At 40.6% G+C, this 22,500-nt stretch overlaps 1 protein-coding gene across 1 annotated transcript in view; it reads right to left on the reverse strand.

Annotated features, from left to right (window-relative positions):
• The window catches only part of snx2 (sorting nexin 2), a 40,803-nt gene extending 18,321 nt beyond the window's left edge, over positions 1-22,482 (reverse strand). Inside the window, exons 1-7 of the mRNA XM_034117947.1 lie at positions 22,199-22,482; positions 9,549-9,648; positions 7,905-8,065; positions 7,236-7,302; positions 5,324-5,367; positions 4,426-4,567; positions 2,030-2,108 (exon numbers count right to left, since the gene is read on the reverse strand). Of these exons, the coding sequence (XP_033973838.1) occupies positions 2,030-2,108; positions 4,426-4,567; positions 5,324-5,367; positions 7,236-7,302; positions 7,905-8,065; positions 9,549-9,648; positions 22,199-22,297 (692 nt within the window). The 5' untranslated portion in view covers positions 22,298-22,482. The remainder of the gene's footprint in view (positions 1-2,029; positions 2,109-4,425; positions 4,568-5,323; positions 5,368-7,235; positions 7,303-7,904; positions 8,066-9,548; positions 9,649-22,198) is intronic.
• Between the last annotated feature and the right edge of the window lie 18 nt (positions 22,483-22,500).

Raw genomic sequence — 22,500 nt, forward strand, 5'->3', positions numbered from 1 at the left:
GGGTTTCAGTCTAAATTCAAAAACACACAGTAGAAGTCTGAACATATATATATATTAATGTTTTAATACACTTGCATTTTTCAATCATCCTTATAATAACTTATAATTCAACCAAAAAGATGAAAAAAACTTTCTTTATGAATGATTATTATGACTGAAGATCTGATATACAAAAAGAAATATTCCTAAACAAAATATATAAATAAGAAAGAAGAAATTAAAACATCTGTGCGTGTCCATCAGTGTGGAGTTCTGCAGCTCTGAGCTCTATCGGCTGTCCTTCCTGTCAATCAAACACATAAGCAAAGGGCAGCAGAATGTCAGCCCCCCCCCCCCACCTCTCTGCTCTGGGTCCACAAGTCATAAACACCTTGCTTCCACCTCAGCAGCAACACAGACTGTTGCATACAGTTTTTTATTTGTTTCTCTTTTAAAAGTTATTTTGTTTACCTCCTTAAGTTTGTAATCCACTCTTTTCACTTTCCTTTAGTTTTAAAGAGAACATTTTTTTTAATTAAACTTCTATAAAATAAATAAAAACTAATTATTTAATCAAGTCCAATTACGATATCTGGGTGTCTTTAAAGGCCTGTATTTTTTCATCCCAAATGTATCACATTACTCTAAACCAGGGGTCGGCAACCCCTGGCACGCGTGCCAGCATTGGCACGCGGCCCCGTAACCAGTGGCACACTAGGAATAAGTGGAATAAGTGTGCACAATATTTAAATTGTATTTTCGGATCCTGAACGAGACCGCCGTCAGAGCGCGTCTCCCTGTTACCTGCAGAAGGAAGCCATGCACGTAGCGCAGCCCCGCTCTCTTTAACTCCAGGTGACTTTCTGCCGCTTTCCTCCGTGGTGCAGGGCTGATCGTTTCACCACAGAGGAAAGCACTTCACAAATTGCAGTACTCATAAGGAGCTTTACAAATGCCGCAGTTTTTGCGTGGCTGTGTGTGTCTTTAGTTGAAAGCCCAGTGGCGATCTGCTCATCTCTCATTGAAATAATATGCTACAAAGGGGCGGACTGGCCATCTGTGTGTTGAACTTTCCTGTCGGCTCCCAGACCGTAGTCGAGGAGGGCAGAAGCAACAAGCTTCAGGTTCAATAACCCACTTTAGCTTAAATGACTGGAGAGAGGCGAGCTCTTCTTGGGAGGCCGTTGCATTTATTTAGCTGTTCTTCTGTTTCACAAAATACATCACAGACCTCTGTTTTTCTGCTGCCTCGTTTCACTTCCAGAAACATACACACGCTCACTCACTCTCGCTCTACCATCCACACACACACACATGCACACGCCACACCCCTCTCTCTCTCTCTCTTAAAGGGACAGCGATCTCATCTCACTCTGCATAACATGTGTGTTCTGGAGAATTACAGAACGGACGATCGTCCTTATTATTATGCCGTTTAAACCAATTATTTAAATGTGTTTGTTAAATTCGGTATCATGTAAGTTGCGCTGACAGGTCCACACACTGCTTCCCCGCAGCGAGGCTCCCCCCGCCCTCCTGTTGATAGTTCACGAGCGTCAAGCTCCTCAACGACCCCCCCCCCCGTTGATAATTCTCGATCGTTGGCACGCTGATAACAATTTTTTTTTTTAATGGCACTTCATATCAAAAAGGTTGCCGACCCCTGCTCTAAACAATACAATCTCAAAAAAATACTTCCCTTTTAATAAAATCTAATATATTTTCCAAACCTTCAAACTTTACCGTTTCAATCCTTAATCCCTAAAACTCTACTTTTTAACAAAATATAACAATTCTTAGATGTTATGTGTCCCTGAATGCAACGCTGAGGATGGATTTGAAAACTGATCCTACTCACAGCTGCATAACTAATTAATACATGATGTGTATTAATATTGATTGTGCTGCATTATGACTATGAGAAAATTGTTTCGAAAATTATTTGTTAAAGACACATTTTGCATGTTTTATGTTTCTGCCCATCCACCAACTAAAACAAAAATGATTATAGTGGCTCTGAAGTGTTTTAAATATCTTCCTCTTATCGTACCTCTCCAGTGCCGATCTCCTCTTCTCCACAAACTCGTTGGACGACTGGTCCTCCTTCCCCACCTTCACCTTGGTCATCCCTGCAGAAGAGTACACACTCATTACCATCAAAACTAATTAGCACCCGGGACGACAATCACTGCTGATCAACACACTGCACACTGTAAGTCTGATCCGTCAGCACTGACTGATCATCTCCTATCAGGTTCACATTTACACTAAAGCTTCACAGGGTAAAGACATGACCCTGTAGTCTTTCATGTTTTTAGGTAGTAGAACATCCTACTAAAGCACTAATATAGCTTTATTTGTATAGCACTTTTCATACACAAGATGAAAACAAACAACATAAAACAAACAGAAAATAAGACGTATAATTCAAGTCAAATTTGAAAACCTTTTACAGCATGTGTGCACATGATACCTTAGACCAGCGGTTCTCAAACTGTGGTCCGACTGCAGGTGGTCCGTGAAAAAAACAAAACGTTTTATTATCAAGGATTTTCTCAGAATACCTCATATGCAAACTGTAAAAATAAGTACATATATAAACGTAGTGTTAAAACGCAGATATTTGTTATTGTTAATTATGGACAACACTTAATTTCACCACTGGTTACCCATGGTTACGTGTGTGCATGCAACACCACAAACATGGATCGGTGGCTAGCATCAGGTTCTCTGAAGAGAAAATAGGTTAACGTTACCGTTAATGAAGATAATGAGAGTGAGTCGGAGGCATCTACATCTACAAGCCAGATTTCGCAGAAAAAAACAAAAAAAGGGAAGATGAAGAGAAAATACAATGGGAACTACTTGGAACTGGGATTGACCTACACAGGCACTGAAGATGAGCCTTTGCCAGTATGCGTTCTGTGCTCTGAGACACTGGCTAACGAGAGCCTGAAACCAGCTAACATTCGCAGTCAATCTTGGAATCTGGCACTACGTTTATATATGTACGTATTTTTACAGTTTGCATATGAGGTGGTCCGCGAAAATCCTTGATAATAAATAGTGGTCCGCATAAACAAAAAGTTTGAGAACCCCTGCCTTAGACAACAAGAAGGTCGAAAGAGTATAGAATAAATCCAGAAGAAAAGAAAATATTAAATAAAGTAAAAATAACCAAACATCAACAACAGATAACCCACTCAGTTAAAGTAAGAAAGAGGTTAAACAAAATGAATAAATAAAAGAAAGTAATAAAAAACTAAAATATATATTTTATTGTTTTATAATAATAATAAAAAAATATTATTATTATTATTACTTTAAAAAAAATGTTTTATTTACCATTAGAAGCGGGGTGTTGCTACTAACAAGCTAAGTAAAGAAAAGTGTGTATTCAGCTGCAAAAAACCTCAACCGAGTTTGCCTCTATTTTCTGGCAGGATGTTCCACAGTTTTGGATAGGGTTGGGTTAGGCTGGCGTAATGGATGCATTTTATTTGGGGGGACTTTTTAAATATTTAAATAGATTGCTCCCGACACAGGAACATTAAACGGTAGAGAATCAGCAAGACAAGTGGTCTTTGTATGAAGGGTTTGTTATGATTATGGAGAACTAAACACTCTACAATGGTTGAACCAGACATCTTTAATCTGACAGCTGAGCAGACGGCAGAGGGCCCGAAGAAACAAAGCCCAGTCTGCTCTGATTGGTTAACTGGCCGTTTCTCTTGTGATTGGTCAACCGAGAGATGTCACAAGTCCTCCATTTAAAATGTTATAGTAGTATTATTTAACATTAGCATAAATTCATACAAAGTACCAAAACAGAAATTATTCATAATGCAGAGTAGCACTTTTCAGAATAATATTTATCTTAATCCTCGATTATAACACCACCAGGTATCTTAATTCATATTTATTTTAATTAATTTCTATATCAGTAATATGAACCTGCAAAGTAACTATTAATTAATCTGGTCACATAAATGTAGTGAGTCAAGATTTCTTCCAATTTGTAGTGGAGTAGAAGTATAAAATAGCACTAAATGGAGAATGGAAAAATGGAAATACTTAAGTAAAGTACAATTACCTTAAAAATGTACTTAGGTACAGTACTTCAGTAAATGTACTTAGTCACTTTTCACCAATGGACATGGACTTGATGGAAGATTGAATAATTGTGTTCTTAATGTGGGGCAAACCTTATTGATACATTTGGTATTTTACATATGTCTTATTTTACTGTTTTTAATTATGTTAAATGAGTTAGAGTAAAGAAAACACCAACATTACATACCTTTGAACTCTGATTTATGTTGTTATATTTATAATGTTGGCTGTTGTTTGCTGCCTTTAACAATGTACCTGAATGACACTTCCAGACTCCTGGACCTCAGTTTGAGAATAGCTAGTGTTAGAGAGTGTGGTGAGGGCTACACTTACCCACAATGCTTTTCTCCGGCGCAGGGGGGACGATGTAGCCTATGTGCAGGTACTTGGAGGCCAGTTTACTGTGCAGACCCAGGAAATCACTGAAACGCCTTTTCACTGAGAACTCCTGGCTCTTAAACAGAGATATGGACGTCTGGAGGAGAGAGGGAGAGAGGGAGAGAGGGAGAGAGGGAGAGAGGGAGAGAGAGAGAGAGAGAGAGAGAGAGAGAGAGAGAGAGAGAGAGAGAAGAGATGTGATCCTGCAGCAGTTCTGTTTCAGATATACTCTCTGTTGCTTCTTCTTACATTTCAAATAGTGGTTTATGTGCATTTAGCTTATTGACTTCACAAATGTTTTTTCAGAAAGGTGGAGCAGGAGAAAAAGAGGGAGGGTTGTGTCTTCTAAAACTGTGTGATGCACTATACACACATTTAGGTTTCAAAGCCATGGAAAAGTGCATTTGGCATAATAGCTGATCTTTAATTCACTATAAAGGTTTATAAATTAATTTCACGGGACAACTTTGACCGGAGAGATTTCATTTCATCTTCCACAGATTGTATCGGTCAAAGTCCGGTACATTTCCGGCGAACGGAAAAACTGTACATAGGAAAAAAGATTCTGATTTAGCTAAACAGAATTTTCCTGCGGTGCCATCCTCATGAAAGAAATGACACGTTTGACACGAGTAAAGGTGAGGATCTAAGAACAGCAGATGTGTTTAAGGGGATTTCATTTTGAAGGAAAACCGGAGATATTTATAGTTGCTGGACTTCAACTGATTTTCCTGGTTAATATCCGCTGACAGATACACTGTACAGAGAACATATACTTCAGATATTTTCCACCTTCAAACTTCACGATTGTGGTAAAGAACAGCAGATGTGTCTGAGATGTTGTTATTCTCACCTTGATCGACACTTTGTAGGCCATGTACGCATTCATCCCATCTCCTGGAACACACACACAAAAACACTCCATTATTTCATCAGCATAAGCAGTAGAGTGCACACACACTATGCAAACAGTATCAAAGGATAAATAGACACACTAGAATACACTCAGATACGGGTTCAACTGGTTCCTTGTGTGTTCTTGTAGTCAATCTTTGGGTGTTTCAGCTGTTTTATTTACCGTCTTCTTAGAGCATGTTTACACAAAGGGATGGTCAAGTGAGTGCAGTAAGTAAGAGCTGATAATAAAGTCCTGCTCAGTCTGCTAATGGTTATCAACCTCATGTGTTCTGATGCCCTCAGGACACTTTTAAACTAAATGTTCTGTTTGTGCCGTCACACACTTCGGTTTTATGGGGCAACATTTTAGAATAGAAACCAATGATGAGCTTTTTCTCCAATGTGTGTATTCTGAAGCTTTGAGGCTCGATGTTCATGACCGGCTGTACCCAGAGATTCATGGATTGAAAAAGCTCTTTAGGACATTATTTATGGACTCGTCTTTCTCTTCTCATTCTTTGTAAATTCTACATAGTTAATGAAAACAAGAAATGTGACGAAAATGTATAAATATAATTGAATAATTTGATTAACATTAAAAGCCCAGCCTATTTGATGTATCTACGTTATTAGTATTTATTTTATATTTTACTTTCTTTATTACAAGTCTTCACCAAAAAAGTAGCGTAATGACACATTTGAGCCTGCAGGGGGTGCAAACTGCATGCAGAGCTTCAATGCTGTTGCATCAATAAAGCATTAGCAGAATCATTTGGAAGTATGATGACAGTGTGACCGAGTCAGTGTCGACGCAGCACTTTACTTTCTGCTGACAGCACATGAAGGGAGAACAGCTGAGGAGAATTATCATCCACAAACATGTTCAGTATCCTCAAGGAGAAAAGAAGAAAGAACAGAAAGAAAAGGTGGGGAAGGCTGATGGGAAATGTAGTCTTAGTTTGTAGATACACTTTAATAGAGTAGTGTAGGAGAGAGTCCTAAACCTTGAAAATAATTGTAGTGCTTCCTGTTCCCTTCTCCTGAGGTTTTTTTCAAATTCGTTTTCCGAAATAAGGTCTGTGGTTAACACAATCTTTAGGCTTTGCTCAACGACTTAAATACGTCAGTGAATACTGCACATGTGAATGTCCTAAGCTTTAGCGTGTCAGAAAAAAAGCGGTTGCTAACAAGAGACTAAATGAGACTACTAAACTACGCCGAACATTAGCCACTTTTAGCTTAGCGGTGGTGATGTGAAGTCACGTGACCGTTGTGTATGAAGTTAACATTACATGTCAATTGTTAGACTTTTTTACCCAAAGCCACTTACACAGACTCAGTGCAGTGTCTTTCCCAAGGACACAACAACAAGCTGACTGCAGTGGGGATTGAACCAGCGCTCCCCTGATCCAAAGATCAACGTACTCCCCCACTGAGCCACAGCCTCCCCCCAAATGGATAGCCTTACGTTAGCTTTTTACTCCTGTCCTATTGCAGTAACGCTTCAGAAATCATAAAAGCGGTGTTAATGTGGGAATTATCCCGGTGAACAAAACTTGTAAGTATCATAAACGTGTGTTTGCCAAATATGGTATTTCCTGCAATATTCGAAAATCCAATGAAAAAAAAAAAGGGTTTATAGTCAGGAAAGCCTTTGCGATCTAACTTCCAGGTCAGCCTACACAACGCACCAATCTGTTTTCCAGTAAATGAAAAGAATCATCAAATTCCAGAATCTACTTGGGAATCCCCTTTTCTTGCTGCACTGATATCAGCTGGATTTCTCTTGTCTTTCCTGTTTAAAATACACATTTCATTGTTCCAGGATATTCCAGGACTACAAGGAAGTGGAATCAGAGTGTACTCACCCACTTTCTCTGGGTCAGAGACTGATATGTGCATGTCGAATGAATCGTCGCCCTTCTCCTCTTCAATCTTACAAAACAGAAACAAAACATGTGTGAAAACGGTCACTGCATGTTTCCAGTTTTACAGGTTTCCATTTCCTTGACTTTCCTTCTTACAGTAAAGTCTGATCAGTATACGAAGAGGGCAGCTGAACAACTAGATGCAACATGTTAGTAAGAGCTTCAGGGAGAAAACATACTTTTCTCCTTCTCTGTTTAATGCTTGAAAAGTATATATTTGATTTTGAATTTCCCATCTGTTGATCAATAAAGTATTTTTTTTATATACGTTTTTGCATTTTTATAAAGAAAAATTGAATGTTTTTTTTTTCTTGTATCACTTCACCACAAGTAATTATTAGCAATTTATCATCATACTTGCCTCCCATTTTCTATTATCAGTGAGAGCATTTCTTAAAGGTATTTTAAAAATAAAATAAAATATTAAGAGCTAACTGCCTGTATGCGGAGAAACAGAGGAAAATGCCAAACAATATAAATGTTTATTGAACATTATTGAGCTTATTGAAGGCCGCAGGATAACAGTATGACAATTGAACAATAAACGGTTAATAAAGCAGTCACATCATGGCACTTGCTGAGGGGATAAAAAGTGCTGTGTGCACTCACCTCGTCGAAGGAGGAGTGTGTGAACATGTCATCATGGGCGAGGCCGAGGCGGGGGGTGAGGATGGAGATGGGGGGGGTGATGGGGGTGATGGCGGGCGACGGGCCATCAGACAGCAGGACGTCCCTCTCCGGACTGTCCAACGAAACCTCCTCTGTGGCCTCTGCAGCAGGACAGATAGAGGGTGATCGAGCATGAAAATGGGGCAAACAAAGGGATCACAATGTTTTCTCTCAAGTTACTTTCTATGTAACATGATGTTAATTCATTAAAGAAGGACTTAAGAGAATAGGAAAAGCAATCTCGGAGTGTTATTGTGCAGGGCGGCCATCTTTGCAGGATAGTTTCTAAAGAAACGGCAGCAGCCAACAATAATGATCATCTTTCGACTCGTCATCTGTCAGCTCTTGCATCTGAAATGAATATAGAAGCCAAGAGTATAGATGCCCTAACAGAGAGAATTTGTCTTTGTTTTTAATGATTTGAATAATAAAAGAAGGGTCAAAGGATCTTGTAAACTTGCCGCCCATCACTGTTACTGATGTCAGCGCACATCTGGTGTTTGTAGTTAGTGCCAACTCCTGTCGGCAATGTGAACATTTTAAATATTTGGAAGCCAATGTAATGTTTACAAATGGATAAAGTGGATACAGGACCTTCAGATCTAGAGGCCCAATTACAACTATACAATCATTTCGACAGAGGTAAGTTGGCTAACGGTATGCTAACAGAATGCTATCAAAACCATGGTTTATCATACAAAATGTATTTAACGGTATATTTATATATACTGTATACTGCTACATTTCATGTTTCAAGTCTTATTGCATTTGTAGTGGTTTGTGTTACTGTAGTCAAGCAATTTCTTTCTGACAATATACAGTCAGCAGATGGCTGCCACACTAGCTATTTGGCGTCTCTTGCTAATGTTGGTTGCGTCTCCCTAGTTTAGTTTCCATGTTGGAAATGTATAAAATATAATCCCATGGTCTTTTAATTAGTTTTGTTTGTTTTTCTTCGGCATTAGCAGTTATAGCAAAAGACATAACGGTGCCTTACGACCATGTTTAAAAAGTTTAAAGGGAAAAGTTTCCCTACATGTTACGTCAATGGGATGCTTTCGTTGGTATATTTCCAAGATGGCCGACTGGTTGTTGATGAAATCACATTCCCATTCCCTGTTGGGTTTCTGTATGTCCTATTGTTCAACAAAAAGTTTGACAAACCACCAATGTACTTTTTACCATGTTTGGTATATTTTAGTACTTCCCAAATGAAGCCTTACACTCTCATCATGTCAGATTCGCGACGGACAGTAAAAGATGATCAAAAATGTATACGGAAGGACAATAAATATATAATTATTAATCCCTGCATAATTCTTCCTGTCTCCTACATTACCCTGGATATTTTGGCCTGGAGGCGATGTGTAACCAACAACAGCGCACATTTGCGCGGGTGTGGAACAGCGAAATGTGGACGATTTCATGGTAAAACAGTTCTTGTGAAACATAAGATATATATGTGTGTGTGTGTGTGTGTGTGTGTGTGTGTGTGTGTGTGTGTGTGTGTGTGTGTGTGTGTGTGTGTGTGTGTGTGTGTGTGTGTGTGTGTGTGTGTGTGTGTGTGTGTGTGTGTGTTTGTACCTGCGAACAGGTCCTCTGTATCGTCATCAAACAGCGAGTCCCGTTTGGGTCCGTTTGAGTTGGTGCTGATGTCTTCAGCAGGTAGACTGGCTGGTCCTGACTGTAAACACACACACAGAAACACACATAACATAAGTTAGTCATTGTGCAGCAGGAAACTTTATTAACTCAGCCATAACAAAGGTGCTTCATTCTGCATCAATGTAGATAGATCTAAGGAGAGACCACCCCTCCTTCATCTTAAAAATGCAACACTTCCTCTGAGGTCCACAGTAATGCATAATTTCACTGTCACATCAAAGTTTCTCAATGTTCAAGAGGAGTGAGTGAAAGCAGTGCATGGACACATCTGTACAGCAGTTGAAAAGAAGCAGAATATTCCACAGAAGAAGAAGAAGAAGTGTGTGTCATGCATCCTGCTGAACTCAGAGCTTCCTGCATGCAGCTGCTCCTCAAACACTGAAGGATCAGCAGCGGATCATTACAGATGACATCAGAGGGAGGTCAGTGTAAATAGTTATACTGAGTTAGCACAAAATAAAGAAAATCCAGATAATACCAGCTCCAAAAGAAAAAACACCAGTCCTGTTTTTAGTGAAGTTACCTAAAGTGAGAGGAGACAGCATCTGGCAGAAAACGGAGGAAGTATGACCATTATTTGAAGCTAGGATTTTCATGGACTGGTCCTGGCAGGGGCGGACCAGCCATCTGTGTGTTCTGGAGAATCACAGAAAGGCCGGTCGTCAGCGGGCCGTTGACGGCCGGCTCGGTTTGCTCACGGCCGGCACCGCCCTTTATTTTAATTGTAATAATACTTACTTTGATCAAAAGCAAGTACCGGTCAAGGCTGCAGCCAGAGGATGATCTGCGTTTATTCCTGTCTACATTGCATCCCCGCATCATCCGCCTCATCAAAGACGCAGACTCATTGTTCCCACTAAAGTAGGGGTGAGTGCAGGGGCCACCCCAGTTGGCAGCTTTGTTTTGAAAGAAAAGTTGTGGCTCATCGGACATTTATGAGAGAAAATCCCTAATGTCCGAGTGCAAGTGAATGCAGCACAAGACGCGAGCCTTGTAACCCCTCCCCCGGCCTGTTAAGATGATGACCTTACGTGTGTATGTGTATATTCTTTTTTCTTTGAGGGGGTCTGCCCCCAAAAAACTGTTTTAAGTCCTGAGAAAGTCAAATAAGATGGTGTGTAAAACTACACTGCCCAGCCAAAAAAAAGTAACCACTTTGATTTAACTAGGCCAGTAGGTAAGGGCATTCCACTGGATAATAACTGCAGCGATGTGTATATGTTTTAGCTCTGTCTCTGGCACTGTTATTTTGGGGGTCGTGGGCTGAAAAGTTTGGGAACCCCTGCTCTAGTCTAGAGTGTATCAAAAATAAAAAGCTTTTTGAACATTAAGCATGTCACAGTAGTGGCACTAAATACAAATATGAACCTGAAAATGAGCCTAAAAGGGCCCCTTTAATAGAAATACATGACCAGCCTGTGCAGAAAATAAATAGATTAAAGTTTTGTCAAATTTAGAAAATCACTAATGATGTATGGATATTAAAAGCTGGTGCATTTTAAAAGGACTTTGTATAACAATATGGAAAAAAATCAAATAACAACTTTTTGGAGAAAATACCCCAATATAATGATTTTATTTTTATTTTATATTGTAAGATTTACTAATAATTTTTTTTTTTTTTTTTTATTAATAAACATCAATTATGTTCATATTTTTTTAACAAGTTGTAAAAGGGAAATAATAGATATCTAAAACTGTCTGTGAGGTTCAGAATATCCCTTTACTGTAATGGAGTATTTTCAAACCAGAAAAAGACAATTATGTGATAATACAATATTCAGAATCTAAGACAATATCTTGCCACATAAATCAATATGGATATTAATATGAATATAGTGCCCAGCCCATTTAATACTAGCTAAGAAGACAATAATATAAATTCATAAAACTCTCTACGCTCTACTGAAATGACTCCACATTGTGGACTGGAAATGATGCTAATAAAAGCACAATAAAAAGGATAACTGCTTTTCATTTTGATATATGGACATGACCTGATTAATGTTCAATTATTAACTCATAGTATTATATATCAACATTACCTCAGTCAATTTCTTACATTATTGATTATTGTACGATATTTTATGACCTACGTTATTGTGAATCAATGGACATGAATAAATGTGTCCATATTTTGCATGACGTATTGCATATATGTGGCAGAAAATGGTCTTATAATGACAACACTATGGTTAAATATTGTCTGGCAAACTCATTTTCCCAAAAAAGTGTGAAAAAGTGCTATGCTGAACATCAAACTCATGGTTTAATAAATGAAGCTGGACTTAGTGGATTTTTTGGTTCATTGTTTCATTTCCTTATGCGTTTTAATGTGTTATTCTGGCTACCCGAACGGAAAGGTGACATGGAAAGGTTTTAATCTCCTGCAACATCTCCCGCTTGTAAACGCCACAAGCTCATCTGCATACAGCAGACAGTTACTGATCACATGTGCAGTGTGTCGTAACTAAAACACACACACACTGCTTTATGGACTGTAGAGCTTTATGAAAAAAATGTACAAGTTGCGACCTCAAAGAACTGACTGTAAATGTATGTGATGATTGACTAAAGGACATTTTGTCTGTAGAATAAAATGTATATATTTTAACTCCTGGAAATGTATATGAGGGTTTTGGAAGAAAAAAAACAACATAACAAAAATATCCTATACTCTGCCTTGTAGACAAAGGTCTTTCTGAAGGCACAGAACCCATTTATGCAACAAATTATAAAAGGGAAATCAACAATCAACGGAACAAAAAACAATCAATTCAACTTTAAAAATGAAATGGTTTGATTGAGGTTTGTGCAGATTGTGAAAGAAAAAATCGGAAAAACGTCAACAGTTTAAAACTCATATTTTAGATTTGGACACCTTTTTCTTTTCAATTTTAACAATTAGAAATTAATTATCTGCATCTCATGTTTGAAACACAATATTCTAACCTCACAATTCAGGTTATGATTATTAAAGTTCAGTTTGTTTTCACAGGTTCTTCCTGAAGCACAACTACAGTACATTGTTCAAAAGTATGTTTTTTGCGTAGTGTGTGGGAGAAAAACTCCCTCTGGAGGGAACACAGGGATTTTAGCCTTTGCAGACCATTTACATGCACTAAAACCTACATAAAACACTACAGGAAAGGGAAAACCCCCAAAAGAATATAATAGAGCCCCTTAGAATAGAGCCCCCGTTTTTGAAGGGTTTTATTCTAAAAAGAAGAATGAAAAAATGAATGAGCAAAAGATGAAACTTCATCTGTTGCTCCACTGAACAAACAAACTTGTAGACCTTCCACGTTTGGAGAGGAGGAAGAGGATGAAGAGATCTTTTTAGCTGACAAATAGAAAGAGGAGAGGATGTAGGAAAGATAAGGAGGAAATGAGTGATGATGAGAGGAGCTTCCTCACTCCTTACTCAGCAACACACACAGGGTTCAGAGGAAACACGCATGCACTCGCACAATATTTCACAAAGTTTAAATATTAGGATTTTAATAAACTTTTGATTAACCGCAGCCCTATTACAGACCTAAACATACACATAACTCAATGTCTAATTTATAAAAGTGTCTACATTTCAATTTATTTAACTTGGAAAAGTTATATTATTATTTTTATTTTTTGTGTGTCATGCCAAACAGTGGCCCATCCCATATCGAATTAAAAGACACCGCTATTTTACTATTGTAAAAAAAAAAAAGTTTAAAAAGCACTGCTAGCTGCTAGCATGGCTAAAAGCTGTGCAGGAAATAGCTTTGTGAAAAGGGAACCTGAGGACACTACACAGGAAGTTCATGTCAAGAGAGGAATGATGCTGACATCAGCGAAACACAATAACTGTAATCGAATAACACAATTCGTATTATATAATATAAAGGGTCACTGGGTCTATCCCCAGCCCTTGCAGTCAACATGAATACTCAACCCAAATTGTTTTACTAGGTCTACAGCAGCGGTGACCAAACTACGGCCCGGGGGCCAACTGTGGCCCGTTGTCCATTTTGAATTGGCCCTCAGCAAATTCAAAAAGTTTAATGGAATATAGCCCACACATGAAACTTGTGCTGGTCTTATATTGTACTCCTTAAATATATATGTAAACATATATTACACAGTTTCCATGTGTTAATAAGCCAACCTTTCAAATAAATAAATTCAGTCAATTAAAGTTGAAAACATTTTCTAACAAATCTTAGTTGATAAGAAAAGCCAAATAACTTATTTACATAACAAGCTTGAAATATACCCTTCCTATTTACCCTTATTTTATAAGCAATCTGAGGCTTCTGTTTTAAGGAATTGGCTCGAAACACATTTTGTAACAAAATAATTGAAACCATATGGAAAGCTGTGATGTAGGCTGTTTTTCATTTTCAAGTCATATTCACTTACATCATAATTTACCTAGATTTCATTGATTTTGCCAACTTATAACTTAACTTAACTTATGAGGCAATAGAGTGCCCTCATAAATCTATCGATCATAAATCTATATAATCAAAAATGATAAAAGTAGGGTAGACATGTGGAGATTATCCGACTGAACAAAACGTGATCCGTCTCTTAAATGTGTGTCAACCACAGACCTTATTTCCAGCTATTTTCCAAAATCCTATGGAGAAATTGCATTGCTTTTTTGTCGAAGGAACCGGAAGAAGCTTACTTCCGGGTTTTAGGACGCGTCACTGCGGCACTCTATACACCTCACCTCTAGTGAGTGGCCAAGCTACGGTAAGTGAGTCACTTTTCATCCAAAAAGACTTACAGATACGCACTTCAGCTAAATTACATGTAAAGTATAATTCAATGTGAAAATAACTGGATATAGAGTATATACATAAACAGGCCTGCTATTATCTTGCAAACTGAGACACTAAAGGTGGAAACATGTAAGTCAACAGTTATTATATAATCCACTTAACGCCAGTCCACCTTGAAGCGGCCCGACCCTGTGAGTGTTTAACATCCTTCATATTGTTTATGGGTCCTTGTGAAGCCGCGTGATGGCCATGCAAACACACAAGGGAAGTGGATGACACACACACTCACACACTTCATTGAAGAATGCTGTTGTGACATTCAAGGAACACAATCATCACTAGAATGAGATCCAGAGTGCTGACGTGACAAAAACAGAAAAACAGCCCTGTGTGTGTGTGTGTGTGTGTGTGTGTGTGTGTGTGTGTGTGTGTGTGTGTGTGTGTGTGTGTGTGTGTGTGTGTGTGTGTGTGTGTGTGTGTGTGTGTGTGTGTGTGTGTGTGTGTGTGTGTGTGTGTGTGTGTGAAGTTACGACACAGCAGATGAAGAAACTTTTTGTTTAATAAACTGCTTTTAAACTGATAATCTGAGATTTCTTTTAAAATAGAGTTCTCACTCCTTTACACTCTGTTTTCCTGCTCAAATCTTAAATAGTAAGATCACCAAAATCAGTAAGAATTGTATTTATCATTATTTGTCACTACTGTTACACTCAAAACATTGAAACGGTGAGCCAACATACAAAAATGACTGATCATCAACAGGAATTATTTAAGCTTACCCAAATGAAGTCAATTATGTCACATGGACTTAAATAATATTTACATAAACTACACTTTTCTCCTTTCAACAAATAGCTGTATCTAGATGTGCACATATACAGTAGTTCTGGTTTAGGCGCTCATATTTTAGTATCGCTTCATTATTTCAGCCCCTGTATTTGTTAAATTATTTCTTAAGTCCGGAAAAAAAAAATATATATATTCTGAAACTAAATTATCGTAAAGTTTGTAAGGGTCAAGGTTCTTTATTTAGTCATACGAACATAGCTTCAGTGTAGTTATGTCGATGAAATGATTAGGTCACAGGCTTCTCCAACAGTGCAACACAAAACACAGATAAACAGAAAAATATAGTGCAAGTAAATAGTAAATACAAAAAGAAATATAGTTTAAAAAAGTGAAATAGTGCAATAAGAGTCTATAAGCAAGTTATTGGAATATGATATATTAGGTAAATAGTTAAATAATTTTAAAGCAGCAGCCAGATGAATATTTTGGATGTTGTTTCAACAGTTCAGGTGTTTAACAGATTTTGCTTCAGCAGTTCAGGTGTTTAACAATCTTATGGCCTGTGGGATGAAACTGTCCCTGAGTCTGGTGGTTTTAGTCCGGATGCTGCGGTAGCGCCTGCCACACGGCAGCAGACAGAACAGTTTGTGGCTGGGGTGATGGGGGTCTTTGATAATCCGGAGGGATTTCTTCCTGAGCCGCTGGGAGTAAAGGTCCTCCATGGATGGCAGCTCCGTCCTGGTGATGTTCTGTGCAGTTTTCACCACCCTCTGTAAAGCCTTACGATTGAGGGCGGTGCAGCTGCCGTACCAGGCCGTGATGCAGCCAGTCAGGATACTCTCTATGGTGCACCTGTAGAAGGTGCAGAGTGTCCTGGAGTCCATGTTGAACCTCCTCAGCCTGCGGAGGAAGAAGAGCCGCTGTCGAGCTTTTTTGGTGATGGTGGTGGTGTGAAGAGTCCATGTCAGGTCCTCAATGATGTGGACAGCGAGGAACCTGAAGCTGCTGACTCTCTCCACCGTAGTCCCATTGATGGCGATGGGGGCGTGTCCCTCTCTCTGCTGCTTCCTGTAGTCCACAATCAGCTCCTTGGTTTTGCTGACGTTGAGATGGAGGTTGTTATCCTGGCACCAAGATGTCAAGTTTTCAACCTCCTCTCTGTACGCCGTCTCGTCGTGATCTGGCTGATGACGGTCGTGTCATCAGCAAACTTCACGATGGTGTTGGAGCTGTGTGTGGCCACGCAGTCGTGTGTGAACAGGGAGTAGAGGAGAGGGCTGAGCACGCAGCCTTGAGGGGCTCCGGTGTTGAGGATCAGGGTGGAGGATGTGATGTTTCCCGCCTGCGCTGCCTGGGGTCTGCCCGTCAGGAAGTTCAGGATCCAGTCACAGAGGGCGCTGTTGAGCCCGAAGTCTCTGAGCTTGATGACCAGCTTGGAGGGCACAATGGTATTGAAGGCTGAACTGTAGTCAATGAACAGCATTCTCACATATGTGTTCCTCTGGTCCAGGTGTGAGAGGGCAGTGTGGATGGTGAGGGCTATGGTGTCGTCCGTGGACCTGTTTGCTCTGTTGGCAAACTGCAGGGGGTCCAGAGAGTCAGGGAGGGAGGAGGTGATGAAGGTTTTGACTAACCGCTCAAAGCACTTCATAGTGATGGAGGTGAGTGCTACTGGGCGGTAGTCGTTGAGGCTGGAGATTTTTGTCTTTTTGGGGACAGGAACGAAGGTGGAGTGTTTAAAACATGTGGGGACTACAGACTGCAGCAGGGACCTGTTGAAGATGTCTGTGAACACCTCTGCCAGCTGAACTGCACACACCCTGAGAACATGGCCAGGGATGCCATCAGGTCCAGGAGCTTTGTGTGGGTTAACCCTTTTAAATGATTTGCACACATCTGCCCTGTTTAAAACAAAAGGGCAGGGCTCCTGATCCTTCTCTGCACCCCCCGCCTGGCTGCTCTCGAAGCGAGCAAAAAAACTGTTCAGTTCGTCTGGGAGAGATGCGCACGCAGACACTCCTGCAGCACCCCCCGCTGCTCCTTTGTAGTCTGTCATTTAGTGGGAATGCTGTTAACAGCATTCCAACTATCTGTTCTTCTACGCACGAAATTCTTTATTATTCCGCCGGAATTTTGCACCTCTTCTCCTCCCGGATTGAACATCGCAGAAACTCCGTTCAAACATCAAAACGTTCAGCTCGGTCGGGAATCGACTGCTATTACTTTTATCATTCATAACCTTCATAATTCCAGAGATATAGCATTAACATTATGTTATTATTAACATAACATTTTAACTTTAACATTGCGCAGCTCGTTAAGGCAGAGTGCGTGATGTCAGAGTTAGAGTGGAGGACAGTTTGAAATTTGCCTTCATATTTTTTAAACTGCCATAATTCGCAAACCCTACATTCCTGAGACATAATTTTTCATGACAAACGTAGGAATACATCTCGTAGCTTGAAAAATGACAAATAAATAAGCAAAAAATAATTAAACAAAATGCCTCGAGGGCATGAAGTGACAAAAACTTTCAACGTGCCTCCATTAAAGCCCATTGTAATTTCAGGCTGATATTTCCTCACAGTAGCAGCCGCACACTTTTAGTTAAACTGCCAAAAAGGCCACATTATTAACCCGAAAGTACACAAAAATTACACTTCGGATACTCAACTTCCTTGACATGCTTCACGTTTTGAAATTTCACAGATATCTGTTACGGTTCTTCGACAAAACGTTCACATGTAAGAGGTTTATCTCTCATTCAGAACAATGGAAATCTTTGATCTCTGCACACCTCGTTAGCTCAAATATAAACACCTGTGTCATGGAACACGATGATGTCATAACACACAGGTGTTCGTGTTTGAGCTAACGACGTGGTCACTGGAGTTTAACAGACTGTGGCCGTTTCTCAATCGCGAGGATGCTGGCTTGGTAGCACAGCCGAGCCGAGCATCTTGCTTCAGAAGCAAGGCAAGAATACTTCCTGGCATTCGGAAAACAAAGAGTGGAACAGGCTAGCAAGTGTGCAGGTGTGCGTCATATGAGAGGCCCCGCCTTACATCTTCCGCCACAGATTTGGGGAAATTGGTCCATGCGCAAAGCATTGTAGGGATTTTAAGGACGCAAATTCTACCCATGTGCAGCCTCGAAATTTCCCTCAAACCAAGGACGCGGCCTCGGTGGAATTCCAAGTATGCTGGAGATTGGAACAGTCCTTCGGCGGCACTCGATGACGTAGCATCCTTGAAATATTGGCTTGGAAGCCAATATCCTCGCGATTGAGAAACGGCCTGTCTGAGCCTATTCTTTTCTGTCTGATGGAGACTTCATACTGACTTCAACATGTTCCACCTATTTTATACATTATTGGTGACACACAGCTGTCGTCGTTAGCTCAAATATAAACACCTGTGTCATGGAACACGATGATGTCACTGACAGGTTTGGTAACGATGCAGCCATCAACGCATCTAAGCGTATTATGGGGTGTCATCAAATGCCGTTGCCATGGCGACAGACCACTCGCCATGAAGCACGATGTCGCTGTAAGTCCAATGGACACGGTCCGATCGTCCCCCAAACTTCGCTTGTATATCACCGGTCCAGCCCTCAACAGCTCTACGTCAATTATGGGGTTTCTTCAAATGCTGTTGCCATGGCAACACAATGCTCGCCATGAAACACGGTTTTCTCATAACTTCAGTGAAAATGCTCCAAACGGCCCAAAACTTCACAGGTTTGGTAACGATGCAGCCATCAACGCATCTAAGCGTATTATGGGGTGTCATCAAATGCCGTTGCCATGGCGACAGACCACTCGCCATGAAACACGATGTCGCTATAAGTCCAATGGACACGGTCCGATCGTCCCCCAAACTTTGCTTGTATATCACCGGTCCAGCCCTCAACAGCTCTACGTCAATTATGGGGTTTCATCATATGCCGTTTCCATGGAAACGCATCCCTCGCCATAAAACATGATGTCGCTATAACTCCTATGAAAATGTTAAAAAAAGTGCTCAAACTTCACATGTGTGCTAACAGTCCAGCCGTGAAGACATCTACGGGATATGCCGTTCCCATGGCAACACAAGGCTCGCCATGAAACACGGTTTTCTCATAACTTCAGTGAAAATGCTCCAAACGGCCCAAAACTTCACAGGTTTGGTAATGATGTAGCCATCAACGCATCTAAGCGTATTATGGGATGTCATCAAATGCCGTTGGCATGGCAACAGATCATTTGCCATCAAGTTAGTTCAAAAGTTTGCAGTTCAAATATTCTGCTGCTTTTCCAAGCCTTTTACTTTCTTTTCTTCTCTCATCACACATTCAAGCCCCCAGTGTTCATGTATCATTTCAATCTAAATTATTCACTTTCTTCTAACACATTACATTTCGGCATAGCAGTTTAGCGTCAGCTTTTCAGCATAAAGCATTCCCACTAGCAGTTTCTTCAGGAATTGCATTCTCTAGTTGTTCTTAGTCCCGCCCACATGTTCCGGGTGTTACAGCCTTTGAAGTCAGATTCCACCTTGTCTTTGTATTGTCTCTTTGCACTGCTAATAGCACTCCGGAGTTCATACCTAGATTTCCTGAACTCCTCCAAATCTCCAGCTCTGTGCGCGCTTTCAGCTTGCAACGCACTTCGCCGTTTATCCAGGGCTTTTGATTCGGGAATGTTCGTACAGAAACCTTCGGTACCACGTCATTGATGCATTTCCCAATGTAGCAGATGACCGTGTCCGTGTGTGTGTTGATGTTGTTGTCCTCAAACACAGATGCGTAGATTCAAAGGAATCCTGCAGTGCTGAATCTGACTCCTCACTCCATCGTTGTAGTGTCTTTGTTACCGGTCTATCCTGTTTTAGTTTCTGCTTGTAAGCAGGCAGCAGCAGCAGTGAGATGTGGTCTGATTTGCCGAAGGTAGGGCGAGGGAGAGCCTTATATCCATGTCAAAAAGGGGAATAAACATGGTCCAGTATGTTTCCCCCGCGCGCCGGGCAGCTGATGTGTTGGTAGTACTTCGGCAGGACCTTCTTCTTGTTAGCGATGTTAAAATCCCCGGCCACAACAAACGCCGCCTCTGGCCGTGAAGTCTCGTTCTTGTCGATAATCCCAAACAGCTGATCGAGTGCCATGTTGTTGTCGGCGAGCGGCGGAATATACACTGCTGTAATCACAACAGATGTAAATTCTCTCTGCAGGTGAAAAGCCCGGCATGTGATCATGAGGTGCTCTAAATGAGCGGAACAGTCCGAAGAAATAATCCTCACATCTGTACACCAGTTCTTATTCATCATGACGCACACACCGCCACCTTTACTTTTCCCCGAGTTAACAGTCCAGTCCTGGCGAAAAATAGTGAATCCGTCAGGAACAATGGCGGAGTCCGGGATAGCGGGGTTTAGCCAAGTCTCGGTGAGAATGAACACGTTACAGTTCTTAATGTCCCGTCGAAAAGCAATCCGACTTCTGAGTTCATCTAGCTTATTTTCAATCGATTGAACATTAGCCAGAAGAATACTCGGAAGAGGGGGTCGGTTTTCTCGTTTTCTCAGTCTGACCAGCAGCCCGGTGCGGGACCCCCGCTTGGTCTTCTTCTTGCATCTCTCAGGTAGGACAACAGGTAGCCATGGCGAATCTCCATTGTTTGTCGGTGGGCTATTGTCCACAAAGTTTCTGATGTGAAGAAGTTCCTCTCTGCTATATTGTATAGCAGAGTTGGTGCGGTCGGCTTGCATGTTGCGAACCATGTTAAAAGCAAACGGCAAAAAGTAAATAAACACGAAAAAAAATACGAAAAAGGGCAAAGTTGGAGAGGAGCCAAAAGGCAATGCAGCCATCTTTCACTGGCGCATCACGATTATTAGTTCTAAGATTTGATGAAATTGGATCATTTATGAGAGGGTTGTTTTTTTCCATTAACTTTTTTCTCTGTATACTAATATTAAAATCAAAATAGTTTAATTAAATGGGTAAACAATCTGACATACATATTGTTTAGGTCAGGTCAATTGAGGATTTGTTTTGCTCTTTGTTTGTAGGGTTAGGGTTAACCCTAGGGTTAGGAAATATTTTCACCATTACTGGTAACATGAGTCAAATTTCTTGCACCAACGCAATTGGCCAACAAAGTGTCAATGTATCTTCCTCATCCAAGGTTTCATAATCGCTTCTGAGAAGCTGAATCATACTCCTGAGGTTTTTATGTCCATATTCTATACATTTCCAAAGCCAATGACTCATAATAATAATAATAAATTAATAATAATACATTTAATTTATATAGCGCTTCTCATCTGCCAAGACAAATCTCGAAGCGCTTAGATAGTAATAGATAACATTTTATCCATTTAAGGAAAACTACCATGCCTGTAGTGCTTAGTTGTATTCACTTTAATTCCATTTCTTGTTTAGTTTTATAAGTGAACACTATTGAAAATGTCCAAAACACATTATTTTGTTAAGTGTCTTTTTCCTTTCAATTTATCAGATTAACAGTCGTCCTAACACTGCCTCCAGCATTACATTATGATGCAATAACTTTACAACTTCAACCACTGTTTTAATTAGTTCAACAACACAAGAAAACGAACTTTTAGTTTTGCTGAACTGTTATTTTCCGTTTTTGCAGGTTGCCCTGAATGCATCACCCACACCTGCGTGACAGTCACATGACGGTGGGACAAACACACCTATTCTGCGTTTTTCTCCGCGCAAATATGACCCTCCTGGGCTCCTGTAACGGTGGCTTGAAGGCCACCGTTAGTGTTGTTAAAAACATCATTTTCAGTACTGTTTAAACGTCTGTTTGCTGAATGATGACAGTGCAGGGATGGAAAAACCACTCACACGCCAAACCCCATTCAAAAATGACCCGTTTTAAAAGCTCTCCTCCTGACTGCTCACCCCCCTCTTAAGTTTGCATCTGTTGTCAGCTGGAAGCATCACGCCCTGCCTGCCAAAGCTCCCCTCGGCCTCCCTTCATCCCCTCCTCCTTACCTCCAGAGTGGAAGTCGGTTCCGGGAACAGGTCCTCCCCGTCCTCCAGCTCATGGAAGTCGGTGTGGTCCGGTGGAGGGTCCCTGGCTGTGTCCGCCATGGTGTCGTTCCTGCGGTTGATTGTGACGATAGCTAACAGCTAGCTAACAGACACACACATATACACACAGACAGAGAGCGAGAAAACAGTAGACTGACAGAGCGAGGGGAGGAGAGAAGGAGCGGGGAGTCAGGAGGTTTTCCCGGCTCTGTCATGTGACTAACAGGAGTCCTGATGGGAGCATGGACGGGAGCCAGAGACGA

The sequence above is a fragment of the Trematomus bernacchii genome, unplaced genomic scaffold (assembly GCF_902827165.1).
Source record: "Trematomus bernacchii unplaced genomic scaffold, fTreBer1.1, whole genome shotgun sequence".
Lineage (NCBI taxonomy): Eukaryota > Metazoa > Chordata > Actinopteri > Perciformes > Nototheniidae > Trematomus > Trematomus bernacchii.